This window comes from Mustela putorius, unplaced genomic scaffold (assembly GCF_011764305.1).
Source record: "Mustela putorius furo isolate JIRA1106 unplaced genomic scaffold, ASM1176430v1.1 tig00003834_pilon_pilon_pilon, whole genome shotgun sequence".
NCBI lineage: Eukaryota > Metazoa > Chordata > Mammalia > Carnivora > Mustelidae > Mustela > Mustela putorius.
In genome coordinates, this window is record NW_025421987.1 from 113,698,593 (window position 1) to 113,717,364 (window position 18,772).

Consider the following 18,772-nt stretch of genomic DNA (forward strand, 5'->3'; position numbering starts at 1 on the left):
ACATTATGTAATTCATGTAGAATTTATAACTTGATAATTATAGGCTTTCAAACAGACCTTATGGAAACAGAAAGTGCTAACCTAATCCAAAAGTCACACATATTAAAACACACAAATAAAATCAGAGTAAGAGCAAAACTAAATAGAAATCATCAACTTAAAACTGATCTGTGGAAAAAACAAGTTCCAGAAAGTAACCACTAGTTATTATTAATCAAACTCCTCCTATAAACTCATCCGTAAAATTTGCTAAGCATAATAAGAAAAGAAGCCTTTAGGATCAGGGGGTTTTGGAGGGCTTGGGTTCCCACAACATTTTCATAGGAAGCAAAGTTTGGAAAGGGCTATTTTCTCCACCATTTCAGAAATGCCCAACTGTCTGAAATCTTTGAGTGGATCATTTATCAAACATTTAACATCTTCTATCAGAAGAAGGTTCTCAAGTGTGTTCCTCTTCCTAATTTAAAAATAAAACTTCCCACCCTCTGTGACAAATAGAAGAAGTCCCCAAGTTTCATTTTCCCCTTTCTAAAGTGTTTGTGTTTCAAGGAGGTGGCTTGAGGTAGAAGAAAGAGCAAGAGACTTAATAGGTGGATGTGAAAACAAACTCAACCTTAAACTTGGTTTTCTCCTCTTTCTCCAACCATAAGGTTGGTATGAGGATTCAACAAATTCATGGGCATGAAGTGTTAGAGAACTGCGAACCATTATCAAGTGTAAGATATTCTTATTTCCTGAATTAGATCATGTACATTATGAAAATAGGCTTTCAGCAAACATGTCGGACCTGGAGCCTACTGCTGTTGTCAGAGGACAAAACCCATGACACGGCTGTCCCTCTTGAAGCACATGGGAGAGATACCATAGGTATCACTCCTAGGCAAGGGCTATAGTGATTTCTGATGTTTGGTCTAGATTTTCCCAGGGGAAAGATTCCTTGGAATAAAATGTCCAGCCTGACTAAGGGAAGTGTCTTCTTAAAGATCATTTAGAATCCAAGTTCCTCAACAGTGTAGGTCTTTAGCCTGATAAGACCTTGGGAGGACATCATAGTCATCTTCGGTATAACCTCAAATCTACAGGGTAGGAGTTGGAAGAGAATCCAGCTCTCTTGGTCCTCAAAGTGGTCTGGATCTCCTGTGAGCCAAAAGGGACCTCTGCCTTTAAAAAGCAGTTTTCTTTAAGGGCAAATGGGTGGCTCAGTCGGTTAAGCATCGACTTTTGATCTCAGCTCAGGTAGTGATCTCAGGGTCATGAGTTCAAGCCCCATGTTGGGGTGTGGAGTCTACTTAAAAATAAATAAATAAATAAAAATAATAAAAGGCTGTCCTTTATAAAGAAATCAGAGTTCGCGTCCAACAAGTTAAAGACTTGTCTCAAAATACGTTTCAGATCTCTTCATTTAAGGGGAAAATAAATATAATAATGGACTCCTCTTTGTCAAAATATAAAATTAAAAAAGACAAAATTCTGCCATCTGTTTCTGTATTTGTGGTTTTGTCCTTTTTCCCCCTTCCATTTTGATCATGTGTCATATGCATATTAAAACCTTAAGTATAATATATTGGTTCCCTTTAAAAGCATTCAGTTTCAACAGTTGCAAAACATTACTAATCTGGCTGCTAGAGAAACATTTGTTCCCATCTTAAGTACTCATTTTACACGATAATATTTTTAATGCATTAAAGATTTCTTAAAATGTTATTCATAAAGTCATTGTTGGAGGGTAAAAGGTGAACAAACTGGCTGTGAGCTCTATCACAATAATATTAAGTAACGCAAAGGGATTCTCAGTAAGGCAAATTAAGATACTTGAAGATGCGTATTATAGCAGTGAAATAAAATTATACACACATCAGATAATCATTTTGGAATTTGGTTAGATGGCCAGTCACACCGCATTTCAGAAACTTTTCTCCTTTGAAAGAGTCTCACTAAGAACCTACGGTATCTCCATACCTTCCATGTTCATCATTGGCTAGATTTTCCAGCTAAGGGCTTGCTCTCAAGCTCTCCTGAGAACAAATATAGCAAAGAGTGGCTCAACCAGTTAATCAATAATGCAGGCCAAAACTTTCTACCCCAACGTATCAGCAGTCTTTAGACACATACATAAGAGAGCTGCCCAAGTGTATCTTAATAGTATGTGAAAAGAAATAACCATTTAAAAATTACTGGAAACATGGCTAAAGAAAAAACTTGATGAGTAAGGACAGCAGAATCACATCTGGAAAAACAAAAGCACCACGATCATATAAAAAGTTAGAAAACAAAAACTGTGTTAAGGAACTACTAAGTCAAATATTTAGCTAGATTAAAAAAAAAAAGAAGAAGGAACAGCTCAATGCTGAAGTTCATACTGATCTTAAGTAAGCAATTCTTTTGTTAGTATAGCAGATTAAGTGATAAGTAAAGTAACTCTTTGCCCAGAGGCCTTCTGTAGAAGCAAAGTTAACTAATGACGATGTATTAACTCTAAACACCACATACTAAGTGTTAAACCAAGTCCAAAGTACAGTATTTTTTATTTAATCACTCTTAAAAAGTCATATACATACATATATAGTCATACATAGATATATATAATTCATAGATATGTGAAATATATAAAAATATATATATTTTTAAATCAAATATTTAAATATATATATAAAATATATATATTTCATATATCTATGAAAAGTCATATATATATGTATATTCTCATTCTTTTTCTTAAGAAATACTTTATGGAAGGCTTCACAGATCAAATTCAATCACTGTGTGTGTAGACCAGTGGATACATATACATGCAGATGGATACCATTATTCTGTGCTAGAGACACATGACTTTCTTATCCACAATTACAGCAATGACTTTCTTGCAGTCTGTGCCCTAGACATTAAGAACAAATTGATTTTCATTACATAAAATGGAGAAAACGGACTTTGGACATTTCTACAAAAGATTTATTTCATAACATTATAACATAGAGCTTTAAGAACCTCAACAAGTGACTGAATATTATGTCTATTCCTTATTGAAGTTATCTGTGGCAGTTTCATTTTTAGCGCTGTGTGTTTTTTCTATATTTCCATACATGGAAAGGCATTTTGTTTTGTTTTCTTTTAACTGCTGATGAAAAGAAATTAATATCAAGTTCCGATTTCAGGATAACATTATATTACAAGAATATTTTGAATTTGTGTTTCATATTCAATTTTTATCACGTTTTAGCTGACCTCATTTTTAAGGGCTGTACATGCAATAAATTAAATGTGTAAGAAATATATTTGCCTATTGATTCGAAGTCTAAACCACTTTTATGTAGTAGCTTATACGGCAAATCAACTTGTTGAATCCTCATAAAAATTACAGGCAATCTTTAAAATTTGATTTAAAAAATAAAAATATAGATACACATACACAAAGTTACCTACATGAAGAGTTCTGTCCTTTCTAAAAAGTGCGAAAATTTGGGAAATAGAAAATGTGCCCATTTCTGGGAATACGGGTAGAATTCCTTATCAGCCCCATTTAAAGCTGCCTTCAAGGATTGTATTAAACTTAATTATGAAAGATTACAAACGAGATGATGTGTAATTGGTACCAGCTGCACTTCGTATTGGAAAGCATAAATACAAATGGAATTATTTATTTATTTTTATTTGTTTACTATTCAAACGGCAGTTCCCAAACTCATAGGGATAAAACTGACTTTATTACTTTTCTTCCTATTGAGTTTAAAATATTTCTTCACTTAATAATAGTAGTAGAGACAAATATCCCATTTAAAGACTACTTTCACCCCCAAAGAACCCCCAAAAGGAAACAACACAAAGCAATTTTCTTTTCTCTAATTAGTAGCTTATTGTTTTTATATCAGAATCACTGATTTGGGACCAAATTCTCCTCAAGTCACTCTATGAATTATTATTTTTAGAAAAAGTGGTATCTATTCATCTCTTTTTCCAATTTCTTGCTGAGATCCTTCGTCAAACATTAAGAAAGAAGAAGAAGAAGAGGAGGAGGCGGAGGAAGAGGAGGAAGAAGAAGAAGAGGAAAAAGGCAGCTAAAGAGGACAGGAGACTTCACCTGGGGAGGGCGGCTGGGCGGTGTGCTTATCAGGGGGGCAGGACCCATAGCCGAGGCAGCATTCAAGCTCCTTTCCCTTTCATCCTGGTAAATCCGATCTCTTTCAGCTTCTGGTAACTGCAAGAAATTCTGCATAGCCCGAAGGTTTACCAGCAAAGACTGGGATGCAGTCTTGGGGTCCTCTTCCTTTCGGAGGATTTCTGAAAGCAAGCCCTGCAGAAAACGAAAGATACAGGGTGAGCTAGCTTCTGAGCTCTGCCCTGCCAGCGGTGATCCTTCCCTCTTCTCCACTCTGTTTAGAAAATGAACAGTCAAAAGCATTAACTCTGCGTAGAAATATGTTAGTTACAACTGAAGTGGTAGAGAGGAGAGCCTCAATTGTATTCTTAATTTTATTAAGCATCTGCTTTACATATAACACAAACTGAAACTGCCTAATTGGTCTCCTTCCTTTGAGTAGCTTAACTTGCCATGAAATCTTTCACAGAGAGACGATGGAGGGAAGTTAAGAATAAATGAAATGTTCAAAATACAACAGCATTGAACGGTATAGTTCTCAAGCTGCCCAGACAAAGGCAGTGGAATGCAGAGAGCCCAATATGTAAAGATACAAAGCCACTTCTAAGGAAGGAGAACTTTCAAAGAAAATACCAGAAAATGAATTGTAACATATTAGAAAAAAGAATATTTCTAAAGCATGCTATGTTTTCATAAGCAATATTTTAAGTTATCCCTTAATTTTCAAATTAATGACAAGTGATTCCTTCTATTTAACATTTAAGGAAACTGTACAGACTATCATGAATAATTCTAAATACTATCATGCTATAACTATACCTCTGGGTAACAGGTTGAAATTTTGAACTTCAGAAATCGTTGATTAAATTTGAAATACATAACCCCATTTTTACATTGCAAAAATCCATAATGGCATGCCCAGGAAAAGTGGGGCGCCTGGGTGGCTCAGTGGGTTAAAGCCTCTGTCTTCAGCTCAGGTCATGATCTCAGGGTCCTGGGATCCAGCCCCGCTTCGGGCTCTCCACTCAGCGGAGAGCCTGCTTCCCTTCCTCTCTCTCTGCCTGCCTCTCTGCATACTTGTGATCTCTGTCAAATAAATAAAATCTTTAAAAAAAAAAGAATACTATCAAATTCTCCAGTTGCCAATTTTTTTAAGGAATGTAAGTCTTTATTAGTTATAGAAGAAATTTACAAACCACTAGTAAGCTCCTTTAAGGTGTTTCTCTCTCCCCAAATACTAGAGCATTAATTGTCAACTATTTTTGGAAGAAGCCTTTCAAAAATAAATGGGTTTCCTCATTTTTATTTAAGGAATCATATGAAATAAAGGATTACAAAAGTTTTCTGCCCATTTGATAGGAGCTGAGCACCCTTTACCTCTTTCATTTTGTGCATGAAGTAATGCCTGGAATACTGAGTCATATTTTTGCTTTCTACATTTAGCCAGAATATCGGTTTATCACAAGATAGCTTCAAATAAAATGCTGTCAAGATCTCCATGTCATTTGTAAATTTCACTTACCAATAACCCTGCAGAAATGGTGAAAGGGAACATTTGGGGAAGGGGAGGCAAAGTGTCATTATCAAAATGATTGAGACTTAGATGATAACAATATTTGAAATTTTTCATGATTCCCTGGAAGTGCAAACCTAGTTTTGTTCCTAATTCCTCAGGGATAAGGTACTATATTACCTACATATAACATCTAGTCGCAGACAATATAAAACACTGTCCACTTTAAAAATGACTCAAAAGAACATCCAATAGGCCAAGGGGGCTTACAGGTAAATTTTAGTCTCTCACTTGGTCCTGCATCCGAAACCTGAAGAGTGGACCTGAACTTTCAGTTTCCCCATTAAAAAAATGTGACTGAAGAATGAAGGGTGCATGTTCTTTCATTCATAAGACTGACAAGTAATGCTGCAACTGTGTTTATACAAGAATAAAACATCCAGTCAATTTAACTAAAATTCAGTCAAACAGGCAGTCAATCATCCAGCTATTTAATTTGCACAAGGCCAACTAATTAGATTGACTGTGTTTCTGATGTGTCACATTGAAACCGAAAAATACAGGTCTCAAAAAAATGCCTGAAAAGAGGTGTAAAAAAACAGTCCTTGCTCTCTACTTTTCCCCATCAAATGTCATATATTAGAAGAGGTGCTTGGCAAAGCAATATATATGAACTACAAAGAAATCAACAAAATGTACAATATAGTTAAAAACAATGTTATCGATTCCTTGAGTAGAATAACCTAATATTCATTTCTGTCATCCCAGCACAATGCCTACCACATAAATGTTTGATAAATATTTACTATGTGGATTAATTATGTGTATTCAGACCACAAAAGGAAAAAATTGTAAATGACTAATAGAAACTTAAGAACTAAGATATGCTACTCATGGTAAATTCTAATGGAAATTCTTAATTTAATCAAGGTAAGGCTTCAATGAAAAGTTATATGGCATTTTGTAAGACACTTAACTACCTTACCTGTTCAGAAATTTAAAAAAAAAAAAAAGATTAGGTCAAAAGAGATCCTATAAATACTCAGCATGTTACTGTATTTGGGAAATTTGAAATTAGACATTTATAAATTTCAAATAAAAAATACTCTATCATCTCTATTAAAAATGTTTTCTGAGACAGCAGAGAACTATAGTGAGAAAAGAAAACACATGAAAAAATACATAAAATATTCCCTATCAAGTCGTGTTAATATGAAACTTAGTCATTCCTGCATGCTTAAATTAGAAGATAGTAGGTCACTTGGGAGAAAATTTAAAATTTCCTCTATCCATATTCTGATGTTGGTATGACTTCCCAGTAGAGCATTTAAAGTATTTTAGGGGCAAAGCGTTTATTTCCACTTAATTATTCTACTGCAGCAAGTGCAGTTTTTCTGCCTGCAGTATGTTAAGGTCTAAAGAGATATTTCAAATGAACACTCAAAGAGCTCTAAAGCAGCTAGTGTAGACAGTGTCAGGTGTTTTAGAAACCTTTGGATTTTTTTTTTTTTTTTGGCCCAGGCTTTCAATGAGGGGAGTGCCCCCTGGTGGAAATGCTTGAAAATATTGCTAGAAAATGTTTTGATTAGAATGTGTTAATTATCCCCCTCCCCCAGAATGCATGTTCTCATCCTGTTCGAGTTGTTGTTATTTGAGTAGGTACATTTATGCATCAAGATGTACATGGTCCCTCTTTCTTATTTCCCATAGTCAAAAATATACTTCAGATTTAGGTCAAGGCCATTTGTAGTAATCCCCTGTGAAGAGTTAAGAGGTATCTATTACCAAAATCTTTTCTTCGTGCTAAAGTCATATGTCAAGGTCATGATGTACCTTACTTGCTATCTCAGAGAACACACCAGGACTGAAACATTATCATCAGTACTGTGCACCATAGGTCCTCAGTGAATTTACTGAATAAAGTCAAACAAAATCATCAGTCACTCTTGTTTCTGAAAAGAACTTGAGAATTTGTGTTATGTACTAAGTTACCAACAACTCATGAATATTAATATTGGAAATGAGACTCTGCTTTTCATTTGGACTTTACATCTTCAAATAATGCACTATATGCTTTATACATAAAAACAGAATTATTCTGCATTGTCATTACATAGGGGTTAAGTGAGTATTCTAATTTTTTTCACTTAAAGAGTGAACTTACTGATGAATTCCTAAACCTTTTTTACATTCCAAAAAGAGTTTACAAGTTATTACAAGTAAAATTCATTAGTAATTGTAAAAGAAAGAAAAAACCTTCAATAAATATTATCAGTACTTCCAAAAGCTAATTATGAATTCTTTAAAACAGCAGATAAGCGAAAGAGACTGCCAATCAGAACAAAAGGCCTGTCTGGCCTCCTGTTTGTCTCCTCTTTGAACGTAATCACTGATTCAAATAGATTTTATCAGCTTCATGGAACTTCAAAGCCCTCAGAAGGAAAATATGATTTCATGAAACCTCCCTCTCTAAAAAGAAAATACGTACAATATTCTTCAAGACTACCTGCCTCTGTTTTTTGTGGATTTTTAATCATATGTCCAGGTGAAAGACTATTTTCAACTCCACCTACTACCTTGGACTCCTGCCAAGTAAGTTATAAGCAGACGCATTTATCTCTGTCGCTTGGGAGGCTAAACGAGAGCTGTCACGTTGGGGTAATAGCACCTTTTTACCTTTTATTCAATAGTGATATGGATAGTGGACTTTCCTTAAATTACACTGTGAAGAATTATAGGAACACAGTAGCAATTTCTGTTATACTTAAGCAGGCAAATTTCTCTCCACCACATAATTTACAGAACTCAAATTCAATAAAACATTACATGATGGTCCATTACTGTTATCAGTTTTGAATAATCCATCTTCATTCTTTATTTTACTGGAAAATAAAGTGTGCCAAAGACAAGGGGGGGGGGGAGAAAAAAGGGGAAAAAGCCACAGAATGGGATCAGAGTTAAACTCTGGGTTTTATTTTTTTTTAAAAAGGCACTAATGAATATATTTGCTTCTATCACCATCCTTAAATCGCAATAATACAGAGAAGTGAACTGAAAAGTATAAATCTAGAAGCTTTGGCAATTATTTTTAGCCATAGGTTTCCATTAAAAAGACATCAAGTAGGCATAACTGAATGAATGACATATGCTAAAAGCTGGTATCTTCAGTAGCAATTAAAGAACATATGTCCATCAATTCAGAAGGGGAAAAAGTCCTTAGAACAGTAATTATATAAATTTCACCATAAATTTTCAGAAAAGGTAAACTTTTTTTTTCTTTTTTAATAGTCAAGTGTGAAAGTCTTGAGAGGGGGTTTTATTAGGAGACCCAGTTAGGATGATGAGAAAATTCTTCCGCTAAGACTTAGGACACGAAATCCAGGATTTTAAAACTGCACAGAGCTGTCAATGACTAAAATGGTCTAAATTCATGAGAGTATTATCTATTATATTAATGTTTTAACATACTGTTTATAGGATACCAGTTTCTTTATCTCTTCATATCATAACTTTGCATTTGCATGTACATATTTTACATTATTTTTTAAAACTTGGATTTGGAATTGCACATTGTAATAAGTGCACACAAATGTGTGATGTGCGATTTAACTGCAGAGCTCCTTGTCTATACATATGCATTAGCATGTGTATTTTCGTACTCCACACTCACACCATACACTCTCACTCTGCACCTGCTTTTATTGAAATGCATACACTTTGAAATAAACACACTACATGCATTCATATGAATGTATAATCATTAAAATAAATGCAGCTGTGTGTGTGCGCGCGTGTGTGGTTTTTAAGAATGACCACCAAAAACACATGTATGCTTGCATGTTCAAAAGCTCGTTCCCAAAAAGTGAACACTTAAATATACATAGACAATTACGCTAATTAAAGTCAAACAGCTTCAAATATGGCCAATATCCACTTCGACTGAGGATACCAATTACTAATATAAAGGTCTAAAACCAAATCCCTCTATTACCCTGGGCTCCAAATAATTTTTATGGTAGTAACTTTCTTCTAAATTAGCTATTTTAAATAAAGAGAGCTCGATACCAAAGCTGTCACTGTTTCATTCCCCTACCACCTTCACAAAAATGTAAGTCACTGTTTTTGATGTTAACCACAGAGATAAACTCTCTTTTCAAAGAGATTAATATGGCATAAAAAGAGAGCAAATTCTAATTCTGCCTTCTTCCCAGCAAAAATCCTAGAGATATCCATGGAATCAGTCACTGTGAGAACCAGATGCAGAACAAGTGGTCAGCTCTTCAGAGTAGTCGTGTGACATCACAACCCAAGAGAAGAAAAACAGTACCGGCGGATAGTCACTTCACACATCCCTCAGCTAACCTCTCTTGTCATTCTTTACCATATAAAATACATTCTTTAGTGCTTTAAAAAATAACACATTGCTCAATTTTTAAAACACTTATCAGTAAATCTATATTTCATTTGTGTTCATGTCAATGTTGGCTTTGTGGGTTTTCAATTAAATTGACAAGCATTTTACTGATCTTTTATGTAGAGACCTATTTTTTTCCCAGTACTGAGAAATACTAGAAGTTACTGCTATTTCCAAAGATACAGAATGCTGCTAGAAACAGGATTTTCTAGAAGTTCACTCTTGATTCATTCATTCATTCATTTAATTTTTTAAATAATTACTTCCCAATGAATATGGTATCATGAAATTTACTGGCTAATAATGAACACATTTTTTAAGTTGTAAAAATAGAGAAGTAAGTAAAATCATACAATTTTAATCTGATACATAACCTTCTGCAACTCCCCTTTAAAAAAGACAAATGATACACAAAAAATACAAATAAAGAAAGTGAAAACAAATACTGATTTAGTTAAAGGCTTTATCAGGCCTCCTAACTTCAATGCAGTTAAAGCAAGCCAAAAATAAGTCACTGCTGGGATTCTCCTTGATATGGAAACTCTGCCAATAAGGAATTAATACTAGATTATTTTTGTACCAGAATCTCATTGTTATAATCATGTAATAAACAAAATAACTTAAATATGAAAGGAAAGTATGAGGCCAAAAAAACAAATTGACGAAAGAACAGTGGTAAAACAAGAAAGTTGAAAGGACATAATGTCCTCATTTCTACTCAAAGTTACATGTTCTCTTGGTTTTTTTAGTGTGCCTGGGCCAAAAATAAAAACCATACGAACTATACTAATTTCCAAAAAAAGAAATTAAAAAAAAAAAAAATCCTCTCATTCACAATTTAATAGAATGGATTTGTTTCAGACTTTTCATCTTAAGGCCTTCCCATATCTTACTACCTCTTTCTCCAGGTCCCTCTAAACATCTTCCCTGCTGATAATATCTTCACAGGTATTTGCCCAGGAGGTTAAAGGTGTGAACATGGAGTATGTAGATCTCAGGGAGAAGTCTGCAAACTAAGGCCTGAAGGCCAAAGCTACCCCTGGGCCTGTTTTTTGTAAATAGTTTTCCTGAAACACTAGGACACTCACATCCATTCACCCATTGTCCATGGCTGCCTAACACCAGACACTGTGACACAGCGCTTATGGCCCTCAAAGCCTAAAATGTTTGCTATCTGGGCAATTACAGAAAATATTTGGTGGTTTCTGATCTAAAGAATGAAGTTTGGAGGAACATTAATAATAATGTAAAGAGGGGAGAAGACAAAGCTAAGAAACACTTCAGGTTAACAGGCCCTATGTATACATATCTGTATAACCTCCTCCCCAATGGCTGTTCAAATTAAAGGGTAGAAATTGCTATTTATTGAGTACCACAATGTTTTGGGGGATTTCCGGCCTCAAAAATTGTAGAGGAACATAAACCGGGGATGTTAACATATTTATGTCTGATACGGGGGTAACAGGAAAGATAGTAGGCTAGAAGCTCAGAGTCCTACCAATGGCCCTGACCAAGTCATGAAATGCTTCTCAATCTGCTTCTACTACCAGCCTATGATTTCACTATGTAAAAGCATAGGTAATGACCATTTGAAAAATATTTGACAATGAATTTATCCTTTCAAGGCCCTTGAGTCGTTGGTCTGTATCTTTCTTGGTAAAGGAGGTTTATGAGAGGGAAAGGAGTGATAAAACTTAGGCACCACCAAGAACAGACAGTGTGACCACACGACAAGGATTAAATGTTAAAACAAAGTAAAAGAATCAGCATTAGTAAAGGACTAAACAGAGAAGGGAGAAAAATAAAAGAGAGAACCATTACTAACAAAACAAAACTGACCTGAGTTCTGTTAAAAGCCACACGTGCAAATACTGCCTGGGAGATTCCTGCTCGTTTCAGTTCATCACGTACCCACTGGTAGATTTCGGAAGACACCTCTGTGTTGGTTGAAACCTGTTGCTCCAAAGGCTTATTCATAGATCTACTGACAGGGGGAGGGTGGTTCAAGTATTGTTGGTTTAAGGACTGCTGGGCTAAAAGTCTATTCACTGCATACTGCTGGTTCAGCAGCTGAGCCATCACCAGCTGCTGGTTGACCAATTGAGGACTGATGGGCGTTGACACGAGCCCAGGGTGCAGGTTCGGTAGAGGGGTCCGGACAGAGGGCTGGCTGCCATGGGAGAGCTGCGCGGGGGATGGAGGCTGCTCGGCTGTGTTCCCTGGGACGGGCTGCTGGCCAAAGTTGACGTGATTGGCACCTTGCTGGGATAGTTCAGACAGACTATCCATTTCAACTAAAGCAGACAAAAGGAAAGTCATGTTAACAGTGATGGGTACGCTGATAAGGATTTCTGACCATTTTCTAAACAGAGACAGTAGGCACAGGGCACATTAAAGACCCAATTAAACTAAGAAAATTTCAAGATGGAACTCAACGCCCAAGTTTTTACTTCCCTCTTCCGCACAATTCTACAAACTCTGAAAAGGGGACTGTCAGGTACTTCATGTCTAGTTATATAATGCAGTTAGACTTAAGGCATAAAATTAATATTTTTAAATTCTAATTCTCCAAGAAGGCTTATAAGCAATGGTTATTTTAAATTAAGATAGCTTCTAGAAGAACACTGATTGTTTAATAAGAACTAGAGCTAAGAAAATACATGCATTAAAGCAAAAAGAAATATATGTGTATTTTCCCATGATATATATTAACTGTTATTACTCGAGGCAAAAGGTTTGAAAGGGAAGAGAGGACATAAATGTTATCTATGTTCAATTTTTACCTAGCCATGAATATATGAAGAAGTAATCAATATAATAAATAAAGTGATCATAATGATAAGTAACAATAACTGAGTACATATTGAACACTGGGTTGAGTATCTTATATGGCTTGCTTCATTTAATTCTAACTATCATGGGTGGCAGGTATATCTGCAAGAGAATGAAGCAAATGATTTACTGTATTGCAAGCCAGTATACCCAGTTTTGCTAAGATCCAAATGTCTCTTGAAGAAGCTATGGCTATCACCAGATGCTAAAGACAATCTTTCAAGAAAGGGGTGGGGAGTCATCCTGGTACAATGGTGATACTGTCATGATTTTGCAATTTATTACCACCTACCAGGATGAATGCTTCTCCCTTGGCTAGGTCCCTAATGTGGATTGGCTGAGAGTCAGCTGTAAGTATGTCAAATGCTTTGCTGCCGCAAGGAAGCGACTGGTTTGATGCTCTTAAATGGAAAGGCCGAGCATGGTTGGTGTATGTAAATAGGTGAGTCTTCTCCAAATAGCACACCATGTTTCTCAAGTATACTCTGGCTTGATTTTAATCATCATTTCTCTTTTTATTAAATATTCAGGCTTTATATTTAGAGGAACTTATCACATTGCCATAATCACTGATATATGCAAAATATAACTAAGAATTGGGAAAGAAACCTTCCATTTCTACCAGTGATATCAGCCCAAGTGGGCCATTCACAGGGAATAGTAATTCAAGCAATTATTCCAAAAATGATGCATTGTCTTCATTACAGCTCTAAGCTATAAAAGGCAAAGAATCTGTTTTGGTAGATGGATGGCTTTGCTTCAAATATTAAAAGCTAAAACATGCTCAAAATTCAGGTTCTCTTATTTCTTAAAATCTTTAGGAGAAGTCATTCTTGTTATTATTAAATGGATGCAATGGAAGGAAAGAGAAACAGATTTAAAACAGGGCACAATGCTATGCATATTAAACATACCATTCCTATATTATTGGGAAGGTACAAGTACATGAAAGAAAACATTAATAGAAATTAAAACATTAACCTTGATCACAGTGTTTGGTTTTGTAACACTAGCAAACTCAAGAGAGAGAAAACATCATAACCTCAATGCTCGGGCTCAACACACAACTTTTATCTGCCGTTTTTGTTATACTGCCACTAATTTTTAACGCATTTACTGCATAACGCATAGTGATCTGAAGTTACATGTGAAGATGGGCAGCCATACTAGAATTAAAAGTTGAAAAATAGTGTCATGAGGACTCCGGTATGGACGGTAAAGCAGTGTGCTCACTGAAGTGCCTATCTAGAGGGGCAGGCGATGAGACCTATAAAAATCACTTGATCTCAATTGTGGAAACTATAAATACAATTTAATTTCCTTTAAAATTGGGTGTAAAAATAGGCACTTTCTCTCAAACAAAAACAAAACACATAAAAGCATGATTTATCTCTGAGAGAAATCACAGCTAATATTAGTCATTCAAGGCCTGGTTAGGTCTTCACTGAGATGTTAAAAAATGACAGCTTCCCTCCTCCCGCCTCGATTTCCTGCATGTCTGACAACCAAGTCAGTTTGCCTGATTTAAACACAAACATTTATTGAATTTAATTATCTCATTATACTCATACCCACTCCCCACCCTCAAAGAAACATTCTAAATTGATCTCTAATTGGGCAATCACAAGACCTGGCTTTAGATGTGACTTTGATAAACCCCCAAATGACACATAATGGTATGTAGCCACCACTGCAACAGTTTTTTGCTTACCCATCATATCTTTTGTCTTCTTGAAATGTTTGTACCACCTTCCAAATTCTTGACATTTTGCTGCTGAGACATTTGCATAGTAAGTGCTGTTCACAATGGAAGAAATCATACTCTGCATGAAGAGGGGGGGAAACATTTGTAATACATATCGGCACAAGATGGAACACAAAAATGATTCCAATTGTATAAATGGGATTTTTTTTTTTTTTTAATTAACTGAGTACCAGTACATTTCTGTTTTGCACTTTGGCCTAAAGCCTCGGCTTCTTAAAATTCATTAAGTAGTGTCTCAAATGCTTATTTATGTACAAAGCAAAAGTCCACTGAGACCAGTATAAAGCTATCAAACCAACAGACTTTGCTCTAGTATTTATGGAACTTCTATCAATGTCATCTATTCTTAGGCTGACAAACCTTCACTGATCCCAATAAATCCAAGTACGTGAAGATGATTTTATGATTATAATTCATAAACACTACTTTGAAGTTAAGAGACTGTACTCCACACCCTTGCTATTCAAAGTATGGCCCAGAGACCACCAATTTTGGCATCACCTGGAAGTCTAGTAGAAATGCCTAATTTGGGGGGCGCTTGGGTGCCTTAGTTGGGTAAGTGTCTACCTTCAGCTAAGGTCATGATCTCAGGGTCCTGGGATGGAGCCCTGCATCAGGGTCCCTGCTCAGCAAGAGGGCTTCTTCTCCCTCTCCCTCTGCCCCCAATCCACCTTGCTAAATAAAGTCTTAAAAAAAAAAAAAAGGAATGCATAATTTGGGGCCCTACAGTTTAGCAAGATCCCCAGGGGATCTGAGTGCGCATAAAGTTTGGGAAACACCATTTGTACTTTCTACTCCAATCAGCACTCTTTAAAGGTTAACTGACCACATTTAAGAAAAAAAAAACTATTCACAGAGATCCTCATTCAGAGAAAGAAACATTCTACAATCTTACCGCTAGCTTCAAGTACAGTAAAGCCAAGTTCTGCATTTCAAACTAACCATAAAATTTAAAAATATACACATTTCATGCTTACTAATTCTCAAAGATACCACAGAAAAGAAAATGACCTATTTTGTCATTTGTCTTCACTCCGCTTTTAACAAAAACCCTGAAAACAAAGTCAACAGTTTAACATATAAAAACAAAGACAGGAATGAAAATAATTTGGGAGTTCATTTTTTTAAATTTTTAATTTATTTTCAACAAACAAAAATGTTTTCTTCCCAGCAAATTTTGGTTATGGTAATTTCAGTAACTTAACTCATTGTTATTTTTAATCCTAATGCCCATTTACCTAGTAGCGGTTCAACTAATTTCCAACTGCATTTTAGGAATAATTAGAGTTGCACCACCCACCCGCCCCCCACTCATCTGTATAGAAACGTGAGAACTCACATTTCAGACTTCAGTTGGTCTATGGTGAAATAGTTTACAGAATGCAGCATTGTTTGGGAGGCAGGGAACAACCAGAAAAGCCAGTTTGGGGACAAAAGTATTTTTGTATCATTATCTTCTTTAAGCTACTTCTAATTTAAAGTTCTTTTGGTTATTTTTGATTCTCCTGACATCCAATATCAGTGTTAATTTTGTAACATGAACGTATTCCTGTAATATGTAACTCTTGGGGATCTTTGAAGAATTTCCAGTGAAGGATAAGCCAGAGTCATATTATTTTTTTTTTAAGATTTTATTTATTTATTGGCAGACACAGATCACAAGTAGGCAGAGAGGCAGGCAGAGAGGAGGAAGCAGGTTCTCCGCTGAGCAGAGAGCCCAATGTGGGGCTCGATCCCAGGACCCTGGGATCATGACCTGAGCCGAAGGCAGAGGCATTAACCCACTGAGCTACCCAGACGCCTGCAGAGTCATATTATTTACATAAAACATGACCATCTTTCCTACGAGGCACCGGGAATTTTTTTTTTTTTTTGGACACTTTCTATTTTATAGTCATTTTCACATTTTTATCTCTAAAAAGACATTCTTAATGTGCTCGCGGTTCTCTGCCATTAATCCAGTGGCCTGCAATTTTACTAAGAGCCTCCCTCAGTCCAGAGTACAAAAAGATACTTAGCAAGGTTGCCAAAACCAGAGCCAGAAGATTACCTGATCCAGTTAACAATCCGTCAGCTTCAATCACACTTACTCTACTGTAATAACGGATCGATACAGTCAGACAGTAATAAAACTACCGAGACCGCTGATGGATAATGGTGATTCTAAATGGGTGACAGTTGATGTTCTTCCATTTTGATCCAATTTTTAAAAAATTATTACTCTTATTCCTAGACATTCTGGCAGTTTCTTAAATGTCAATATAATAGTACAGACAAGTTTTAGAAGTAGTTTAGCTCTTAGTTTTCAAAAATGTACAGGAATTACCTAAATTCTGCCGAGGTTTCTGACAGACATTGTCTGTTTCAGTTTGCCAATAGTTCTGTATATGAAATTTGCTCTTTGCCGCACACCTACTAAGTGCCCGACTGGTACTGGGGATACAAAGGCAGATTGAGACACAGCCCCCGCCTGTAAGAAGTCTACCATCTGTTAGGGAGACAGATACATCAACAGATCACTTCAATTTCATGTGATTTAGGAGACTAACAGTGGAAAATACATAGGGGGACAAAAGGAAGAATACGTGGTATGTATAAAATCAATCCATCTGAAATATTTTTATGACTTTGGAGCCCATATGTAATAGTGCTATGTGGTTCATTATTATCCATATGTGGAAAATAATACCCATATGTGCCCGATCATCAAAGCTTCCTTCCACCCTTGTTTAACCCTAACTTGGAAGGCTCTGTCCTTAAGTGACTTTCTGGATGCTTTCTACTCTGTCAAGTGCTGTGTGTTTAAGAAACTCTGATTAATGTAAATATTAGCCCAAGCAAGACGTAAATCAAAAGGCTAATCCACCAGTTATGACACAGGCCAAAGCCACTATTTAAATTCTCTGACTTTCTGTACTTTCAGGGGACTGGGAAAGAGTCCATAGTTCAGGTAACATGGGGTAACCTCTATTTTTATTGGAACAATATGCAGTAAACTGTACAACTAACCTACTCAAGTGGCCACTGCATGAGGACCTTTTTTTTTTCCTAGCAGTAAAGTCCCTATTGGAGACTCAGGTGTGGCATCTGCCTAGCCTATGAGTTTCAAGGGCAAGAAGGAGAGACTTCAGAAAGTTGAGGGGCACATGGCATATGAAAGATCATATTCGGTACTGGTTCTTAAATTTGGAAAATCATAAAGAAACACCTATTATTTGGATAACACAAATAACAAAATCAAGGGGGGGTGCTATTTTTCCCAGAGGATGGGGACAAGCAGTGCAGTAGGCAGACCCAGACCAAGATCCATGTTTATAGGATTCTTACATCAATCAAAAAAGACTCTGGTTCAAACAGATCACACTAAGCTGTGAGTTTATGCAGCTATAGGGCTCCATATTCTTTTCCAGCCCAAATGTCTGGCATCTACTAAACACACACTAAATATTCATTTGATGAAAGAGGAGAGCTATATCTGCATTTAAGTCGAAAATGTGTAGCACACTGGCAGTGTGACCTTGTTCAAGGTACTGACCCTCATTTTATCATAATCCCCTTTACTAAATGGGAGTCATAGCAGCACTCACTTCATACGGTTGTTCTGAGAATCCTTTCCATTTTAGGCATTTTTTTTCATTCATTCAGTAGATACCTACTGAACTCCTACTATGTACTAAGCACTAGGCAAGTTATTAGAAAAATAATGACCTGAAGAGAGATGCTATCTACACTTACACAGACAATAAATAAAATAGTGAATGTTATGCAATTAGCACAGAGCTGGGAACATACCCGAGTATGGACTTAGGAGATGTTAATTTCTATGACAACCCTCTGTCCTCCTCCTCACTGGCTTTTATTATATGATCACATTTCAGATCAGTCGAAAGACTATGCTTTAAATAACAGAAGAGTATCAGAGAGACTTTTCAAATGATACATTTTAAGTCAAATACATTTTCTTATGAAGAACAGAGAGTATACTAACTAAATTTATTAAGTTATAAGTTAGGTCAAGGGAGAATGAGAAAACACCAAAGGAAAAAAGTATTTCCCCCATTTGTTTCAATATTCCAATCTGGCACTATCTTATGAGGCTGGCCTACAACCTGGTAGCAGGCCTCAGGAAGACAAACACCACTTCTCTGACTTGGA

General features: G+C 36.0%; 1 protein-coding gene across 6 annotated transcripts in view; it reads right to left on the reverse strand.

Annotated features, from left to right (window-relative positions):
* SATB1 (SATB homeobox 1) overlaps positions 1 to 18,772 on the reverse strand; it is a 99,483-nt gene that overhangs the window by 35,937 nt on the left and 44,774 nt on the right. For all 6 annotated transcript variants that reach the window (XM_045088948.1, XM_045088949.1, XM_045088947.1 and 3 more), the window contains exons 6-8: positions 14,564 to 14,675; positions 11,860 to 12,314; positions 4,076 to 4,288 (exon numbers count right to left, since the gene is read on the reverse strand). In XM_045088948.1, coding sequence (XP_044944883.1) covers positions 4,076 to 4,288; positions 11,860 to 12,314; positions 14,564 to 14,675 — 780 coding nt within the window. The remainder of the gene's footprint in view (positions 1 to 4,075; positions 4,289 to 11,859; positions 12,315 to 14,563; positions 14,676 to 18,772) is intronic.